At 37.7% G+C, this 18,599-nt stretch overlaps 1 protein-coding gene across 3 annotated transcripts in view; it reads right to left on the minus strand.

Annotated features, from left to right (window-relative positions):
* Positions 1–18,599, minus strand: part of UBA6 (ubiquitin like modifier activating enzyme 6) — a 31,913-nt gene that overhangs the window by 4,333 nt on the left and 8,981 nt on the right. For all 3 annotated transcript variants that reach the window (XR_004167408.2, XM_031596821.2, XM_090139131.1), the window contains exons 11-33: positions 18,336–18,439; positions 17,510–17,572; positions 16,433–16,509; positions 15,695–15,761; positions 15,161–15,304; positions 14,565–14,632; positions 14,224–14,302; positions 13,206–13,286; positions 12,756–12,833; positions 11,311–11,492; positions 10,729–10,834; positions 9,550–9,639; positions 9,363–9,443; positions 8,653–8,781; positions 7,707–7,758; positions 7,547–7,610; positions 6,860–6,929; positions 5,639–5,710; positions 4,517–4,634; positions 3,373–3,566; positions 2,033–2,160; positions 1,222–1,309; positions 778–872 (exon numbers count right to left, since the gene is read on the minus strand). Coding sequence is in view for 2 of the 3 variants with exons in the window: in XM_031596821.2 (XP_031452681.1) it covers positions 778–872; positions 1,222–1,309; positions 2,033–2,160; positions 3,373–3,566; positions 4,517–4,634; positions 5,639–5,710; positions 6,860–6,929; positions 7,547–7,610; positions 7,707–7,758; positions 8,653–8,781; positions 9,363–9,443; positions 9,550–9,639; positions 10,729–10,834; positions 11,311–11,492; positions 12,756–12,833; positions 13,206–13,286; positions 14,224–14,302; positions 14,565–14,632; positions 15,161–15,304; positions 15,695–15,761; positions 16,433–16,509; positions 17,510–17,572; positions 18,336–18,439 (2,230 nt within the window). In the remaining variant the exon portion in view is untranslated. The remainder of the gene's footprint in view (positions 1–777; positions 873–1,221; positions 1,310–2,032; positions 2,161–3,372; positions 3,567–4,516; positions 4,635–5,638; positions 5,711–6,859; positions 6,930–7,546; positions 7,611–7,706; positions 7,759–8,652; positions 8,782–9,362; positions 9,444–9,549; positions 9,640–10,728; positions 10,835–11,310; positions 11,493–12,755; positions 12,834–13,205; positions 13,287–14,223; positions 14,303–14,564; positions 14,633–15,160; positions 15,305–15,694; positions 15,762–16,432; positions 16,510–17,509; positions 17,573–18,335; positions 18,440–18,599) is intronic.

The raw sequence follows: 18,599 nt of genomic DNA on the forward strand, positions 1-18,599 counted from the left end.
AGTCAACCCTTTGCTCATTTGTGTACTACTTTCTCTCAAGTAGATGACTAGCAGACAACTGATCAGTGCAACTATTTACTGCAGCAATGTCTGTGAGCACTGACCAGCATACACTCCAGCAGAGCTATGATGGACAAATTTTGAGCTAGCAAAGTTCAATCAACATATAAGGCATGTTGGGTCAGATCTAGCTACCCTTTTGCTAAGGCCTAGCAATAAAAAAATAATACCCTGCTCTCATATCTGATTTCCTATCAGGACACATCACTGCAAAGCCTTGCAAACTTTTCAGTTTTAAAAGGGCTAAAGTGAGCTACAACCTGAAGGAATTATCACCAACTTAAAGAGACTACCATAAATCTCAATCTGCAACCAACACATTTATTCCTTCCTGAATGTCTTCTCCTGCTTTCTGAACTAAGTTGATAAATATCACCATGAGTTCTAAAGCCTGATTAAAAAGGATCAGTTTGTCTTGTTTTGTTAAAACCAAAGCATATTATTTCTCCCCAGAATTGTCAGACTTCTTTGGTTTCTCATGCTAGCGTCCATCAATTAGAGCAGCATTTTGCAAATCTCCTGTCCTCAACACCTAAGTTAATTTACCTTCTACCCCAGACACCAAAGTAATTCCCCACTTTCAATTCCCAAATATAAATGACTAGCAAATGCTTAGGGAGAAAACACTGCTGTCAGACCCACAATCTTGTGTTATACCAGTCAACATGATTTGTAGGTGCACTCACATATCTAGATCCATTTTCCAGGTATACTTACGTCAACTTTAATCTTTTAATGTGACCTGGCATCACAGGAACATACAGCATTTTGACACCCTGTACAACCATAGTTGGCTCAATTCCGTATTTCTCCTGGAATTCACAAAACACATTAAAGGACCGTGATGACTGCACAGACCAGCAGATTCAACTGATGCTCATACTACAACTAATTACTGACAACCATAGATCTCAGGCAGAAGATATGCTAATGCATGGACACTGATGTGTTATTAATATACAATTGAACAAGTGGATTAACAAAGAACTTGAAAATAGGTTGGGACATATTTTACTTAGACTCAACCTCCCATTAACATAATTTTTTTCTAGAGTTATTCTGGTTTAAATAATAATTTGACAAATGCAAAAAAGCCAATAACCCAAACAAGAAAACTCTATCTTCTCATCTTGCATTAACCCAGTGCAATAGGTATCTTACTCTGACAGCATTTATGAAGTCCAAAAGTGTAAAATCCTCCTTTCCATAAATTGTCCACCTGTCCCAGATGGTAAATGATATCCCATTTCTGTTTTAAAAAAAGAATGATTCTTTGTTACTTTAGAACTTGGGCATTTCCTTTAAATATATATCAAAGAATTGCTACCTTTTCCCATGATTTGCAGTTTTATCTTAATCTCTTCCCTCCCTGCTGCCACTTCTCCAGCTCTTTCACCTGCCTAAGCACAAGACAAAACCTAACTCCAAGTGAACACAGTACTGGGTAATTAATTTACTGTTTTCAGGCCTGTTGAAAAACAGGTTTTGTACTGACCACATGTTCCAGTCTGAGCATGCAGGATGTTTATTAATAAGCAGGTGACACATTTATCTCATCTAGATTTTTAGAGCCTAGCTACCAACAGCTTCCACTGAAAACAAAACTAACCTTTAAAACCACTAGTTTTAAAATTAGGACAGAAGAGTGTATCAGCTGCATTTCCAAACAAGCAGTTCTCAAGAGATGCATTATGGGACATCCTTGGCAGTACTGAGAATTTCAGTTACAGTTAGTAGTAAATGGCTAATGGAGCTTGATAACAAGCACTAAGTGACCAATCTTCAACCTCGAATATCTGTAACATTTGATCAGAATTCGAATGTGAACTTTGATTCCACCATATTTCTGCTACATGTGCACATACAGTATTGATCTGATTGTGAATTTAATAACTGTACATATCTTGCACTTGTTTTAAGTGAGAAATAGCATGTTTCCAGAATACTACCCTTCTACCATCATCCTTCCTACCTGATTTCAGTTCTTCTTACTTTAGCAGTTTCCGTAAAAACCATTATGGGAATGGCTAGGTTCAGAAAACAGTTCTTGTATGCATCAGCTGGGTAGCCACCCACAACTTTGATGAGTTCCAGAGCAACCTGCAGTAAATAAGAATCACGTGTTTCCTAAGACCAAACACAGGTTTGGTCAACAACACTAATTCAGTTAACAGACCACAAAACAGCAATATGTGTTGCTGAGATGAGCCTTTGTACAACCCACATATTCAATCATATATGAGGATGCAACACAAATATGCCATAGAAACCAACTTTGCTGAAATTACTTAAACTGTTGAGAAATTGCTCCTTATGCAGGAACTCCTCCAAATTTTTCCAATTCTAGACACTCCCAACAAAGCATGTAGTTCTGTTGAGGTGCTTGGATGTTAACGACTATAGAACAGATCCTTACTACTCTTGACACTACTCTCTAATTTCCTCTGATGGAAGTTAGAAAGTTAATTGCAGAAAACAAACCAAAACACTGATATTCAATTCCTCTTTCTGGATAATCAGAAAGGAAATCAGAAAGGATCAGAAAGGAAAGCAATGAGGGTTAACTACAGCTAAAACCAGACTGACCTTTTGTACTGCTACACAAGAAAAATTGAAGAATATGTCCCAGTTTTGACTACGGTAGAAGCAGATGTAGTGCTGTTATTTAAATTAAGGAGGAAAATAGTGCAGATACTACACTGAAGTTTGAGTTGTTACTGAGCAGCGCTTACGCTAAGTCAAGGACATTTCAGCCTCTTGTACCATCCTGCCAGGGTGCACAAGGAGATGGGTGGGAACAGAACCAGGACAGCTAACCCAAACTGGCCAAAGAGATATTTCATACTGTATGGTGTCATGCTGAACAATAATACTGGGGAGAGTTGAGAGACTGGCTGAGCACTGGTTGGCAGGTGGTAATTAGGAGCGTGGGGAGAAAAAGGGAAGTGATGTACAACCGTTCTTATTCAACCCTTACCACAACCCAAGAGTTTTACCTTTTTTCCCCTAAATCACTCAGCCATCCTATCGCAGGGGAATGTGCAAATGGGTGTGTGATGCTCAGCTGCCTGCTCTGCCAGGTTAAATCACAACAAAATCCAAGTTTGAGATAAAAGTATTTATTACATATTAGACTAATAACTACCATTAGAGTAGAGATCGCAATGATGTATTCATATTGATTTTTAAGCCTGCTTCTTAAATGAGGTTCTGTCAGCACAGCGTTAACGAATATCCAGATTGCAGTGGTTTTAGGCAAGGAACAGTAACTGAAAGAAATACTACATTCACTATTTTTAGAAGCATACTCACCAGCCCTGAAACTGCAGCAGTAGCTGTTGCAATTGCAGGAATAATCTTGCCAGCAATGCGCTTTGTTTTGAATCTATCTGCTGGTTCAATGTTGTACATCTTGGCTCGCAAATTTGATGCTGCTGTTATGAAATCTACATGTCCATTACTATCATCATCTTTTTCAAAGGCAATGGGTTTCATTTCTAAGTCATCTGTACGTGGGCAAAAAGCAAAAATGATTATTAGAAAAACAAAGGCATCCTAAGCTTAAGTTACAGGCAATTAAAACTTCCAACAGATATTTTTCATATTCTGGAACTTAGTACTCAACTTATAATTGTACTTGCTTTTCCATGCTAGAAGGGGAAATTCCCATACCAGTACCTATCATGGCTATTGTTAGAAGCAACACAAGAATTACCAAGAGGTCCAGAATACTGTTTTTCTTTCAACAACATGAATGAATTTTGGGTGGTCCTGTGGATGTTTCTTATTAAACTCTACTCATATAGCTCTTCTCTTATTCGAATTCCCTCTATGAGCTTTGTTTATCTGCAACCATACTGGTATGAACTCAGTAGCATGGTAGACAGAGGCTAGGGCAGACTCTCCATGGGATGGGCCACAGCTAAAAGTAATCTCTCCGCTGTGGAGATTTTAGCCCTCATGGCCTTCAGATGCACAAATGCAGTTCTTGCCCAATGACTTCTTCATATTACCAAACACAACAAGATTCAAAAATTCACATTTTAATATATCTAAAAGATACTGATGAAAATTATCAGCCTTTGCAATTTAGGACAATTTTGGATTGATTCCTGCAAGAAGTAACTCTCAGTCTTCTCATGATGGACTAAAACATCCAGCTGTAATCTACTCAGGATCTCTCCCTTCCTTCAAGTTTAATGTGCCAGTACCTGCACACAGTTAGGACAGCTGTCCTGACACGGTAACATAGCAGAGAATCATATACCACTGAATTATGAGATACCTGCAAATTTTCAGGTCAAGCAATTAGGACAATTACCTGCACAGTACTTCAGAAAGCTTAGCAATCAGCTACCTACTTCTTACAGAATTAAACAAATGCTTTATCCAAAGACCTGAATGTAGTGCAATTGCAAGATGTCACTAAGCTAGAAAGCTAGTATGCACTACTCACTTTGCAGAGCTTCATTGGACAGTATAGACTTCTCCAGCTGGAAAATAGCATTTCTTTCATCCTCACTGCTGACTGGAATATGATCAGGTTTTCTTGCAGTTTCATCAGTCTGTACGACCTGCAAGTGTGTAGTGTTTAAAGAAATAAAATACATGCACTTTGTACAAAATAAGTCTACTAAATTTTCTATGTTCCCTGCAGTCTTCCCCTCCCAGGTATGAGAGACATGGACTTACTAGTGCAAGTCCAGCCAAGAGGCATAAAGATCATTAGGACAGTTGAGCATCTCTCATATCAGGAAAAGTTGAGAGAACTGGTGCTGTTCAGCCTAGAGAAGAGAAGGCTCAGCAGGATCAAAGTATATAAGTATCTGGTAGCAAGGAAGTACAGAGCCAGACTCTTTTAATTGGTGCCCAGCGACAGGACATGGGGATAAAGGAACAAACTGAAGCACTCAAAATTCAACGAGAAGCATAATGTTTGCATTGGAATAGACAGCTGCCAGAGATCTTTCCATACATTAGCCACTTTGTGGTTCTATGTCAAAACAGTTTTTTGTTTCATGAGGCAGGCATTCACAAGACAAGTATTTACACTGGACAAGAAAACATGAAACTACTTGGGAAATGTTATCTATGACTTCTGAGTGGTAACAAATGCTAGCCACTGCACAATAACACTTCAGGTATTTTGAAGTTAACGCTTAAAAAACAAACATAAAAGTAAAGATACTTCCATAGAACTACCTAGAGAGAAATTACAAATTTTCTCTAACCAAGGATTGCTTGAAAGTTGCTCACGAGTCACATTTTTCTACTTTTATTACATAAATATAGCCTTGTATAAACTTAAAAACCTTATTCACTTAGTATCACGCGTGCACTGAAAAAGCTGAAAGTCATTTGCACAATCCCCCCCCCAAAATCCACCCTGCAGTTAGCATCTGGCGCACAGACACCCTAGATCTATCAAGCTGAAGCAGTCCTTTATGTCCCATACTTGTTTCCCCAAAATTCATTTTCATTCATGTTTATTTCGAACCAGCATTAAAGCACAGAGCAGTGGGAGATAAGCAACGCTGTGTGTGGATTATGTTTTCTAGAAACTTAAAATCATACTTACTTTGTTTGAAGGTCTGAACTCTGGTACCTTCACAGATGAAGTTATCTTCAAAATAGTTTCTTCTGACAAATCCTATTATTGTAAGAAAAACAATTTCAATTTATATCAACTGAAAAAGCCCTCTGCAAAGAGACTTTGTATGCAGGATCATTTAAAAGAATAGCAAATACGAAAAAAATCCCAGAAGCAGACAGTGGTGTTTCACTGAAACATCATTGCTGAAACTTCAGATGAGGTTTACAATGCACAAGACCTGCAGAGGAATGAAGTGCCTAGCACTTAGCAAACTGAGCTGAATTTATACCTCTGGGAAATAAGATTACTCCTATGGCCATATCAATATGAAGAGGCAAAATTTATTTGTACAAAATGTAAGATATATATGAAATACAGCACGTTAGCTGCACTGATAGAGATGCATGTAAAAATAGGTATTAAAAAATTAAGTCTAAGTGTTAAAAAAACACAATAAATTTTATATGACGCTAAAATGTCACATATATACTGTGTTCACACAGTACTGAAAACAATTGGGACGCTCCAAGACAGCATAAACACTTGTTATATTTTGATTTTTGCTGTTTGCAGCACAGATGGCAGGATAATTTTCCTGGGAATTTTGCTCTGCAATGCACAGCAAGTCTGACTGGCCTGGCATCAGCCTTACTGCACAGCACCTGCATGGCATAGCTCTGTCCAGGGTCTCCTAATTGCACATAAGGGAGCATGTGCACAATACCTGAAGTAGTTAAGGGCATAAGAAGCAAAATGTAAACACATGACTTGCAAGAAGATCCAGTTAGAAAGACAAAGACTAACATGGAAAACAAAGGATAAGCAAGCAACAAAGAGGCTGTAAGTAGTAAAAATAATAACTAAAATAGTAACTCCTCAGCAAGATTCCTAATATACTTTAAAAATGCCTGAAAAAAATTTTTCAATGCAGTTATTATATTACATAGGAAATGGTCCATCAAAATAAGGATTTACGACTTCAGTGCTTACTGAAAATACCTAAACTACACATGCATTTTTCTGGTTTGTAATTCAAATCAAGACAAATATGTATATAAAACAGCTGCTGAATAACCCATGCTGAAGGACAGATTAAGAATCACTTTAATTAGTTCCTGGAAAGGACAGGTAACTGGATGCTGGATCAGAACTCTATGTTTATATACTCAGGTTATGAAATAAGAACACTACTGCAGTATTGATTACCTGTTCTGTGAAAGGAACACAGTACACTGTAGCGAAGAGTTTTGCTGCGCTCACAATGAAATCATAGTGCCTAAAGCAGAAGATTATTATTATTTTCTTTTTTTTTAAGTTTTAATTACCCATGTGCACATTTGCAACTATATTCACGGAGATCTTGAAAATATACATAAAGAATTTCTAACCTTCAGAACACATTGTCTAAAATAAAGATCTTGAGGTCCTCAGAAGTCTTCCCCAAAATTAAGTGACATTTTATGAGTGTGAAGTTATTTAACGCTAGGATTAACTGTATTTTCTTAACCCCTATAGTCAAGAGAGCAACTACAAAATCTTACACAACACTAATGCATTAATAAAAATCTTCACCTCAGAAATACTTAGGAATGATCTTAATTTTCACCCACACAGAGAATGAGGAGTATTTCTTTAGTCACACAGTAAACAAAATGTGTTGTTCTAAGCCTTTTCATGCTAGATAGACATTGTCAGAACTTCTCATAGCACCCTCTGATCTCATGTCAGAGTTAAATTACCTGCACTGGTTAAGATGGTTCACTCAGTCTGCCACTATATAAAACTCTGCACCAGTACCCAACAAATATCAGTCCAACTTGCAGTGCCATAATGCCACTGCTCTACTATGGGGTGAGCTTCACAGGGTATTTTAAAATGCAGAGCAATACTTACAAAGGATCATTAAAATCAAACTTCACTGGAAAAGGCGGCCTCTTTGGTGACTGCCAGAACAAACCTGGTTAGAAGACAGACTTAAGATGAAGTCCTAGAACAGCAACACATGACATGTGCCATGAATTCACAGGAGGCACACGGAGGTGTGTGTACTTACTTCCATCTTTTAATCGTGTATCAAGGGGAAATGAATGAAGAAGCTGAAGAGCCTAGAAGGAAAGACAGAGTGGCTTTAGCAGTTTGTCAGGCTGATGCAACATCACAAAATCAAAATCTCCTTTTTAGTAATAATGTGAAACCTTTACACATCTTTTGAGGCTCTCCAATATATACCACAAGTCATTTAAAGAGTTAAGAAAATCTAAGATACCTGTATCGAGACAGGTAAGTGCTCTCTCAAGAGAGCTTAGAGACACAAGTACATGTAGACAGAATGACTTAATCATCCACAGGATGAAGATGACAATGTCACCCAATGGAAAATCCCACCTACCACCTCACCAGTCCCAGGTGTTTCCCCAGCCTTATCACACCTATAGGATTCTGGCATACAAATTCATAACTGGGAAAGCAACATTTTCAAAATCTAGCAACTGTCATCACGACACAGATGTACGTTTATTAATATACACTTCTTTACTACAGAATTCCCCCCATCCTCCCCCAAACACACTTGAAGCAAAATTGTGGATCACACTTGAAGAAAAACTGGCTCATATTTCAGCCAACCTTTCTTTGATAGCTTTAAGAAAAATCAAGTATACAAATACAAAGAGTTGAGTAACACAAAGTTTAGTGGGAGATAACAAAAGGTATTGTACTTTAATAAAAGATACCTAGTCAATTGGGAAAAATGCCAACTGCATGGAGAATCCTAAATAGGATTAGGAAATAGTTAATAGAAAAGTCTAAGAAAAAAAAAATCCCCCCCAAAAAAACTCTACAGTAAAAAGAGGTAGGGATGCAGCAGTTTTAGATTTCAAGCAAAGCTTGTTATTAATGAAGAAGAGAAGGAAACACATGCAAAGATTTGAATTATTTATTTAAAGATACCACGTCCTGTCAGTCCACAGGTGCCCCATTTCCACACCCTAGTTACCTACCTTGTGGCTAAAATACTTCTCAAACTTTACTCTTGCTAGTTCCACACACTGAGTCCAATTTCGGGGTCTTCTACTGAGTGTTTTAATAACATGAAAACAGCCTTCTAAACTCTCCCCTGATTTTATTCTCTAGATACAGAAGGAAATAAATATTTTAAAAGATTAGTCACAAAAGTCAAACAGCAAGTACAGTCTTATTGAGTCGCGGGTATAAAAGGAAAGGAAGGTCGCTTTGTGAACATTAACCTTCATGTGATCCCTTCCCTCTGGTTTTTCCACAGAGCTGCTGTCTACTTGTTCTGCTTCCACCTTGTCCAAATGACCATTAGCCATTACAGACAAAAACAGATAAGTGTTTAAGTGTGATTTATTAGGTAGTTCAAGTTCATTCAAAAGTACATCTTCCCTTCATTTTTCCCCAGCTGACTGCACACCTGTAAGATACTCACTGTTCTTGCTAACAACCCCTCAGTTTTTAATTTCTGTATTATGTACAGAATCCCCAAGCTAGAGAAACAGGCCACACTCGAGACTCTAGCTCTTAGTGACAACAGAAAAATCCTATGAAACATCAACAAACGCCTTGGCCAAATAAGTCTTCAGAAAATCTGAACAAAGTCAGAAAAAAAATTGTACTTAACACAAATGGAAACAAAATGTTAAAAGCATTAGTTCAAACTCCGGATTTTATTCAGGCAACATTCTCCTACCTGTAAAACTTCTTCTGCAGATGGATAGGTCTGCCAAAACTTGTTAAACAATGAAGGCTTGTGAGAAAATAAACTTTCAAACTAGAAAATAAAAAAGAACAATACAGCATTTAACACTAAGTACCTCAAATACCTCACCTTCTCAAATACACAATCACTTCAAAAGCCTGGGAACTTATTTCCTTACCTTATCTCTTGCCCACTGTATTGTATGTTCAATGGCAGCTGGGAAAGACTTCAAGGTGCAAAAAGGTATTTCCTCTTCAGGTGGATCCCGCTATATTTAAGGGAAATTGTTTGTGAGGGAAGGCTTAATAAAATTTATTACCAATGATAGGACCAAGAACTTGAAGACAACGCAAGTTTCCAACCACTATTATAAAATACATGGTAGCTTATTTATGCCCGAACAAAGAAGGATAAAACACATTTTGTTTTATGAAGAAGCATCTGAACAACACAGGAAGTAAAACTCAATCCTAATACAGAAACAGTAATTACCAGCCAATTTATGCAAGGTGTGCAGCTCACGTTCACATACACTTGCAAGGTAAAAACCACCCTGTCTCGCAAAGCCTGAAACATTTTTTTTTCCCCATCACCTACAGTAAAGCTGTAAGGATTATCAACATCAGTGCTACATGGCAAATGTAGCACTTTCATAGGAACTTAAGTTGTGGAAAACCGCAAGGGTTGGAGGGTAACTTCCTCCCTCTCCATTTACAAAGAACTGATATGCATCTTTGTACAAACATGCAGACTAATGTCTACTACTGAGACTTGTGTTTCTCCTGCCTACCTTTGGAGATAGTATCACCAAGAACAAAACAAACAGTCAGAAAATAGCTCAAAGAAAGAAAACCACAAGCAAAAAAACAGCTTGCATTCTTACTCTGAAGGGAGCTTTGGGGGAAAAAGTACAGTCAATTTCTTGTCAAGCACTTAAGTCATGCAAAAAGGAAGTCCTTCTTTGGCCTTATGTGGTATTCAGACCTTATTGGAATGAACTCAAATTTGTCCAAGGCATTGCTTCAAGACTGTGAGTTATATTACAGAACTTCTCCCCCCCAACACAAATACCTGTTCAAAATAGGGGATAAGGTTTCTTTCATCATTCACAGAGCTTTTAATTATTGGCCTAGATGTAATCAATCACCAGGCAGGTAGAGGGCATAGTACCTCCAGTCTGCTCAAATTTAATTTCTCATGAAGCTTTTCTTCAGAATCCAAGGAAATAATTACTTCCTAATAGGACTGAATCTGAACAAGTCAAATAAGCCACTTATTTCAGACAGATACATAAACAATTAAAGAATCATACTGTACCACTGGACTACAGCAGAAGTTGATGTCATAAACAACTTACGTGGCTATTATATGACTCTGTCAGATGAGGCACAACAACTTCTGTGTGTCCTTTTGTTCCCATGGTTCCAGAGTCTATCAGAGGACGCAGGTTTGCCACACAACGACTGATATGAAAAGAAACAGACAATCAGGATACAGAGTTATCTCCACACCTGCTTTGCAGACATTACCAGAGCACAACCCAAACAGTGACTAGCACCTTTCAGATCAACAGAAAGCTTAAACTCAAGAAAAGAACAGGTTAAATAAGAGCTACTCCAAGTTACATCAGGTCACCATAAACCAGAGCCAATCTACAATTCGTTTTATAAGTAGGGATTTTTACATTGAAATTTAAGTACATATTCCCATGTATAAGTAATTCAATCTGAAGACAGCTACACTTGCAATGAACAGGGACACCTACAGCTAGATCAGGTTGCTCAGAGCCTGTTGTTTACATCCTGAATACAAATCCCTTCCTCCTCCCAGCCAGCAATCTTGTCAAAGCAGCAGAATAAATCTGAGTGAAATGCTATCAAATCTTTTAAGTAGTTGCAATCCAGAGAGATTAAAAATATAAAAACAGAGGTTCACCTACCTATCAATGTATCTCCTCGCTTCCACATTGTCCAAAGCAGTCACAATCACATCTTGCCTGGTGTAGAATTCATCACTGTAAGTGTTTTCAGTGGCTGGACAAACTTTATTAATGTATGAGTCAATTTTTAAGCAAGGATTGATGTTCAGAGTTGCTTCTGCTGCAGTATAGCTTTTAGGTTTCTGAAATATATACACATACATGCATATATATTATTAATATTCTGATAAAGAACACCTGGTCACAAAAACATCGCTTTCACTTGCTAATCAGACAATTCACTTGAATAAAAATGCTAGTATGCAAAATATACAATAAAAGAAACTATTTACTTATGTATCTCCTTTGCAAGTATTTCTCTTAGGCTTTTTTTTTTAATTTAAAGTAGTGCATAAATGGTACAGCATAAATGTATCCAGTAACTGAAACAGATGCTGCATACTGTCTTTCTTACTCTCAAAGCGTTGCAAGAAAGGTGCAATTCATGACTTTCAATGGGTAAATCGTTACTGCTACTTTGACTATGCAGCACAGATATCAAATATATATGAACAATCTCACTACAGTCAGGTGTCCCACACAAAACCAGTTTCAAAAGCCAAACTGGAATAGAGTTCTCAACCTACCTGACAGGTCTATGACTTCAAAATACTGTATTCAATTATCTACAGATCACCACTAAAGACCACCACCAGAAATCAGGACAGCGTGGCTTCTGAAAGCTTGCAGAGTTCACTTTCCTTTTAGCCAACCATCCAAAACATAATTCATTCCCAGATTTGCCTAACAGACAGGAGGCAAAAAATCCATCCACTAGGTTTTGGGCAGAGGAATCCTTTTTCCCCACTGCTGTCAAGGTTTGACCATCTTTTTTAATTTTGTGTCATGTTTGCAAGTAAAGGGATACTCTCTCTGCTTCTAAGGCGTAAAAAACATTTGTGCCTGATACTGAACATACGTATTTTTTTTGCAGGCTATTTACTTGCTTAATAAAGACTAAATTAAGACAAACCATAGCATCTAGCTAACACTTAAGTCAAATTAGATTATTTTAGTAGTAGTACCTCAAGAAAACTTTTACCACTGCTGTCTATTTCATTTATTCTCCCTGAATTTCAATGGTATAATAGGCATTTCTGGCATATTAATTCATGGTACTTTCTGATGCACCACAGCATTTGTAATCTGGTTCTCTCTCTGAACATTTGAGAGATTTCATCAGTCAAAGACACCAATACAAATGAAGGTCAGATGAGTTAGGTTTACTCAACTGATACCAGTGATAATGCCAACATAGCATAGCTATCATTTAAAAATATACTGGACTCCATTACAGCTGTTCTCTAGACACAGATCCACACATTCAGAGGTTGAGCTCCCAGTGGTGACACAGAACAGTGAAACAAAACAACAGTCCAAGAAGTTTATCGAACAAAAAAGCCTACCTGTATGTGATGAGGTCGAAAAAGAAACTGTCTGTTCAGGTTGGATTTCTCTATCAAGTCAGGATCTGTAATTGTAACCTAAGTCAGAAGGGGCAAAAGCAATAGCTGAAGTTTATTTAAGTGTAGCACTAAGAGATACTCTTGAAGCAAACTGTAAAAAATAAGTAAAAACAAAACACTTCTCCTATGGCCCATAGCTCTGTCCATACTCATAATGTCCATTCTCATACATTTTCTTTTAAAAACAAAATACAGCAAAGCCACTCCAAGTGTGTTCTGCCTCTAATTGTCTAATTTCACTCCACACTGAAGCCATTTGTCTCCATGCCAGAGATTGACCTGAAACAAGGCTTTGACTTAACACTTTTTAAGTAGCCAAAGTATTTAATTCTTCCTTGTTATATTACTTATACATAAGCAATGTGAAATTAACAGATGCGTGTGACTTACCAATCCTTTATCTTGCCCAGTACCAACACCAAGAAGTGCGAAGTTTTTTAGCATTTCACAGCCTATTGCTCCACAGCCAACCTGAAGAGAGTGAAATTTTCAGAGAAGTCTTTGTAAGTGAGATTGGTAAATAAAAGTAACACAGACAATTCAGGAATCTTCTGGAGGTTATTATGAATGACTTGAACTCTATGAAATTCAACACAGATAAGCACAGACTCCTCAGCTGGAGCACGTGTAAGCACAGCACGGACTGTGGAGGTAGTATTGCTGTTGAGATGGGCTCTTGATGAACAGTAAACACGAGACAATAGCATAGCCTCAGTAATTAAGTCAAACTTCATACCGAATAATATTAAAAAAAGAGTACAGCCACTAGACTGAGGAAGTGATTAGTCTCCCCTCCTCAGCAGCCACTAGACTATATCTAGAATAGACGATTCAGTTCTGTGCCCTTCAACACAAAAAGAAAAAAAAAGATTAGGTATGTCTAATTAGGGGTCTGGAACACCTGCCCTACAAAAAGAGGATAAGGATCTATAGGTTCATCAGAGAAAGTTTGAGAAGGACATATTAGTAGCTGATTTCTAGGCAAAGGTTCCTGCCAAGGCAAAGCCAGTTTCTTTTTAGAGGTGTACAGCAGTAGAATGATAGATAATGGACAAAAATTGAGACAGACAAAGTTCTAACCTGGCATAAAGAAATACTTTCCTTTGTAAGACTAAATAGGCATTGAACTGCTTGTCCAGAGACGATGGACAACCTTTGTACTTACAGATTTTCAAGACTCAAGTGGATTCTCAGCTATGAGGCTAGCTCTAGAAGTCAAGCATTACATTGAACATATGAGCCATGCAGCTTAGGACTTGTCTATTGCATGAATGTTTATGACAATTTTAGACCACTTACTCTGTTTTAACATACATAATCAAGTCTGACCTCCTGTCTTCAAGACAGGTGATGTCAGTTGTGTTAGTGGAGTATTAGCAAGACCCTTAAAAGTGTCAGCTGTTCTTACCAAGAAAACATTCAAATCATGCAGCTTCTGGCATAGAGATTCTCCAATACAAGCTCTCAAGGCATCATACCTATCTCCCCTAAAGAGAGGCAGGAAGCAAAAACAGAAAAGTAGCAAGTTATTTTTTTCTATGGAGTATCATCATTATGAAATTCTGCTTTGATGCAAATAAAGAGACGAAGTCCCCTACAATCCTTATTCCTCCCATTCTCAAATAGGAGAGACACACTTTTAAGCCCAAACTTCTCTCCCTCCATAAAGTAGCACTAAACTAACTTTAAAAGACATCTGTGTTTACTTGAGAACAGTACATAAAAAAAGCAGACTGTATTTATATTTACCGTGGAAGAAATTCTTCAGAGCCCATCTTTTCTAGAGGAGTAACAATGTCTAGCATATCTATATACAACTGTAAAAACAAAAAATAAATTATGAACCATGAAAAACTTTAGTTTGTTAAGAAGTAAGCATTTCAGTGTACAGTTGAGTCTAGAAATTTTGTTATAGTTTATTATAGTTCACCACACAACTTTTGCAGACAGGAATGCCTGGAAGTCACTGAAATCTGAACCACAGCCTTTTCACTTGGACTATGATCTCTGTAATCATAGGATTGTGTGATCCTCTGAATGGGACCGTGATGCTTTTAACTTTATTCTGCCATTTGCCTTATGAGTCCTGAAAGCACTGCTCTCATACACAGTAGCTTAAGATGGCATTTGGCAATGTCACACTGAGTATGATGTCTGAATCCTAAATAAAAAAGTTTTAGTTAAAACTGCCTGTTCTTCTATAGTATGCACAAAACCACCATATTTATCCTAAGTTCAGCCTCAAGTCTTTTTCCCCCATTAAAGAAGTTGTTCAACACTCGCAACACAACCCCATGTTTGTCACATCACTGTAAAATAAAGGTACCGAAGGAAAAAGGCCTTACCCATTGCTGCAATGGAGAAAATTTTCCTGTTACTGCTTTCAGAACCTCCTGGCTAGCAACACCACCCACTGCTGCCGCCAGAGGAGCCAGAAATCCCTGAGCAGTTCTGGACAGCCATTTCACTAAATCTCCATTTACTTGAGGCTTAAAAATAGAACAAAACAATAATGTACACATATCCCTTCAACTGATCAAGTCACCACTTCAGTGTCAAAACTATTAATCTATAGCAAAACAAAGAAATTACCTCACTCTGACTATGGTTTCCAGCAAAGGCAGACCCACTACATATCCTGATCTTCTAACAAGCAGCTATCTAAAAACTAAATACACACAGCCACATGAATTCATCTTTCATTTTAGACAACCACGTGGTTGGACTAGTGCTGATATACCACAATAACTTCTTGCACGGCCTTCAGAAAATCACCAAATTCATCTAAAGATGCATACAGAGATCAGAACAAGGGCCAAGAACTAAAGCATGACCTTCAGACAACTGAGTATATTAGAAATTACTCATTTGCTACTCACTTTGTTTTCCAGGGTTTCACTTATTGACATGGCTATTTTCAGCATTTCCTCAGCATCTTGATGGCATCTAGACACGAGGGTGAAAACAATGATGGTCACTTAAGCATTCTTGACTCCCTCTAAAAATATAATCAACTGAGAAAGAATCACTGGATACAGGAGGAAGATTTTGGAAATTTGCTTTGGCTTCAATATCGAGCATTAAAGAAGCTCTCTAAATGTCGAGGATAGCTCAACAATAAGAGTCTCAGTGGAGAAGCTCACGTGCAAGTCAGGTGATTTACACTTTGTAAGCAGTTTCACTTCATTGGATTCAGAAGTATCCACATAACTGAAGCAAATTTCTAGTAAAGAAAAAAACAGAGCCTTCCTATGTTTTGCATTTTTTGATCTTTTTTGCTTTTTTAAAGCCATGAAACCTGACAGAAAATTCAGGAATCGTTGAACAACCTCTCCTGTTTAACCTCTCAATGTGAAGAAACTGTAATAGAGAAGAACTGCCTTCAGAAGGAAGTGTTTGCACTTTCTGTAAACCTAGGCCCAGAACTTGCCACTGCTACACTGGGAAAGCCCAGTTACAAAACTAGGTGGGTATTAGGTAACATTTTTCACCTAGATTTCAGCTTTTAATTTCTATGTCATCTAAGTACCAGATAGACAAGGAACCCCACTGCACATCAAGCCACAGTAGAGATCTCCCTGTTTCAAGGCTTAGGAAACACAACACTGCTGTATTACCCAATGTTTGGCATGCGACCAAAGTTCTCCTCAAAGTGGTTCAGTGCAAGCATGGCAACATGGATTTGCAAAGGTGCCTGTTAAGACAACAACAGCTGTTGATGTATTACATGCTCAAACTGAAGGAGACAAAACCAACAGTTAATATGAACTGCTCAGCTCCAAAAATGCTACAGTAGCATTAAGAAGCCAATATGAAACATCTTCTGCTATTGGATTTACAAAATGGGTTTCTGTTTATGAAATACTACTCAGGAGTACTGCGATACCCCTCGTATATGTTCAACACCCACTTCACCCAAGTCCAACTAGAGTCCCCAAAAAGAATTTAGTGCTGAAATCATCAAAAACAGCCATTTTCTTTTAATTAGACACTAGAATGCACTGCATTATGCCAAGTCTCAGTACCAAAACCCAGCATTAGTGGCCAACATCAGAAAATCTGAGCAGACAAGTTAGATCTTACATTATCAAACAAACAAATCACTAGATCAACATTTTTTTTAGTTACTCATCTTAATGAGTACATGGCTGACTTTTTTAATATTAATAATATTTCAATTAAATTGTGTTGGAGGTAGACACAGGTAGCTTCCTCTTGGATTTTAAATACCACTGAATCTTTTTACAGAGGAAAAAGAAATTGTTCTCACACTTAACTGCAGTTATTTTTTTTCTATACTGCCCTGGCTTTGAACCCACAGCATTTTTTTTTTTTAATCAAACAAAACTAATTAAAGAAAAAACACTGTTTCTTTTAAGCATTTATACTGTCATCCATTAAAGAGTTATCGAAAACTGATATTTTACACAGCAGATTTACAGAGAGATGGTTGAGCTATGAATTTGCAATATAATTTGTGCAATTAATGGATAAGTTTCTCCAGAAACCTAACTCACAATGCATGTTGTGTCAGCATACAATCTGATGTCCTACTCCCATTTCATCCTCTAAACTCACATTTAACAACTGTAGAAGTTAGAAATGTTTACTGCTACAGATATGGAGCTGCAGATTATATTCTATGTAGTTTCAAGGTTACAACACTGACACTCAAATCCCCACACATTAATTACCTCAGGCTTGATAAAATCTGCAACTAGGCACGTTGGATTTGTTAGCTGCTTCTCCAACTGTTCCTGGAAAAACATAATTAAAGTAACACAGTCACTTAACACAACAGTTACTGCTTCCTGAGAAAACCAATACACTCCCCGAAGAGAGTAAGAAGTGATTATCTTTTCTTGCTAGCATTTATAATACTCCCTTCATAACTACAACTAGAAAAGATGCATAAAATAAAACTTAAAGTTTTGTCAGTCAAAAGTATAATGGATGTTTCACATCACAGTGGCAAGATCCATTTCTCCAATTGCTCTGAGGTCACCTACTGGATATTTTACAAGGAACTGGTTGTGTGCACATATATCTTTGCAATTCACCAAAACCAGAAAGCCACTGCTTTGCAGAGACAGGATACAGCCCCTAAGCCGGTCATTTTCATATCAGCTGCAGCTGGTCCTCACTTCCAGCTCCCTTGCAGGACATTTAAGCGCAACCAGCTTCAACTTTCTGTGGGCCCAAAATGGCACACAGCACCACACAGCTTCCAATCCTTTTCACACAAACTCATCGCTTTTTCTCAGAAGGCTGCCAAGAAACCATATATCTGTAGGCTTTTATGGGCTCCCTACCATATAAAAATGGTCTGCCCATGTATTTTTCTCCTATACTAGTTAACTTTGAGTTTAAAGTATTTCTTACTCTCTGTGATTTATTGTCACCATCCTTCCCAAGTTAAATGTAAACACGAATCACGTGTAACCAAATCACCTCCTAAACTCTGCTTCCAATGCTTCCACTGTTAACACTAAAGAAACCGGCTTTGACAAACACACTTACAAAGTAAAACATCTTGGGTGTCTTCACTTGGACAGCTATGCCACCATGCAGGTAAGGCTCCATGTCTGACGTATTTCCAATGCTGAAGGAGTATGGTGACACCACTGAAAAGAGGAAAGAACACTGTGGCAATGACAGACAACACATGCTACAATTCTACACAGGCTCCTTAACTAACGGGATTGTCCCTCTCTGCCAAAGTATTAGTCTCACATGATCTATTATGAAATAAGCCTTTTAGAGTAGTTTTAATGAGAATTCTGA

The sequence above is a fragment of the Phasianus colchicus genome, chromosome 4 (assembly GCF_987193195.1).
Source record: "Phasianus colchicus chromosome 4, bPhaCol1.hap1.1, whole genome shotgun sequence".
Taxonomy (NCBI): Eukaryota; Metazoa; Chordata; class Aves; order Galliformes; family Phasianidae; genus Phasianus; species Phasianus colchicus.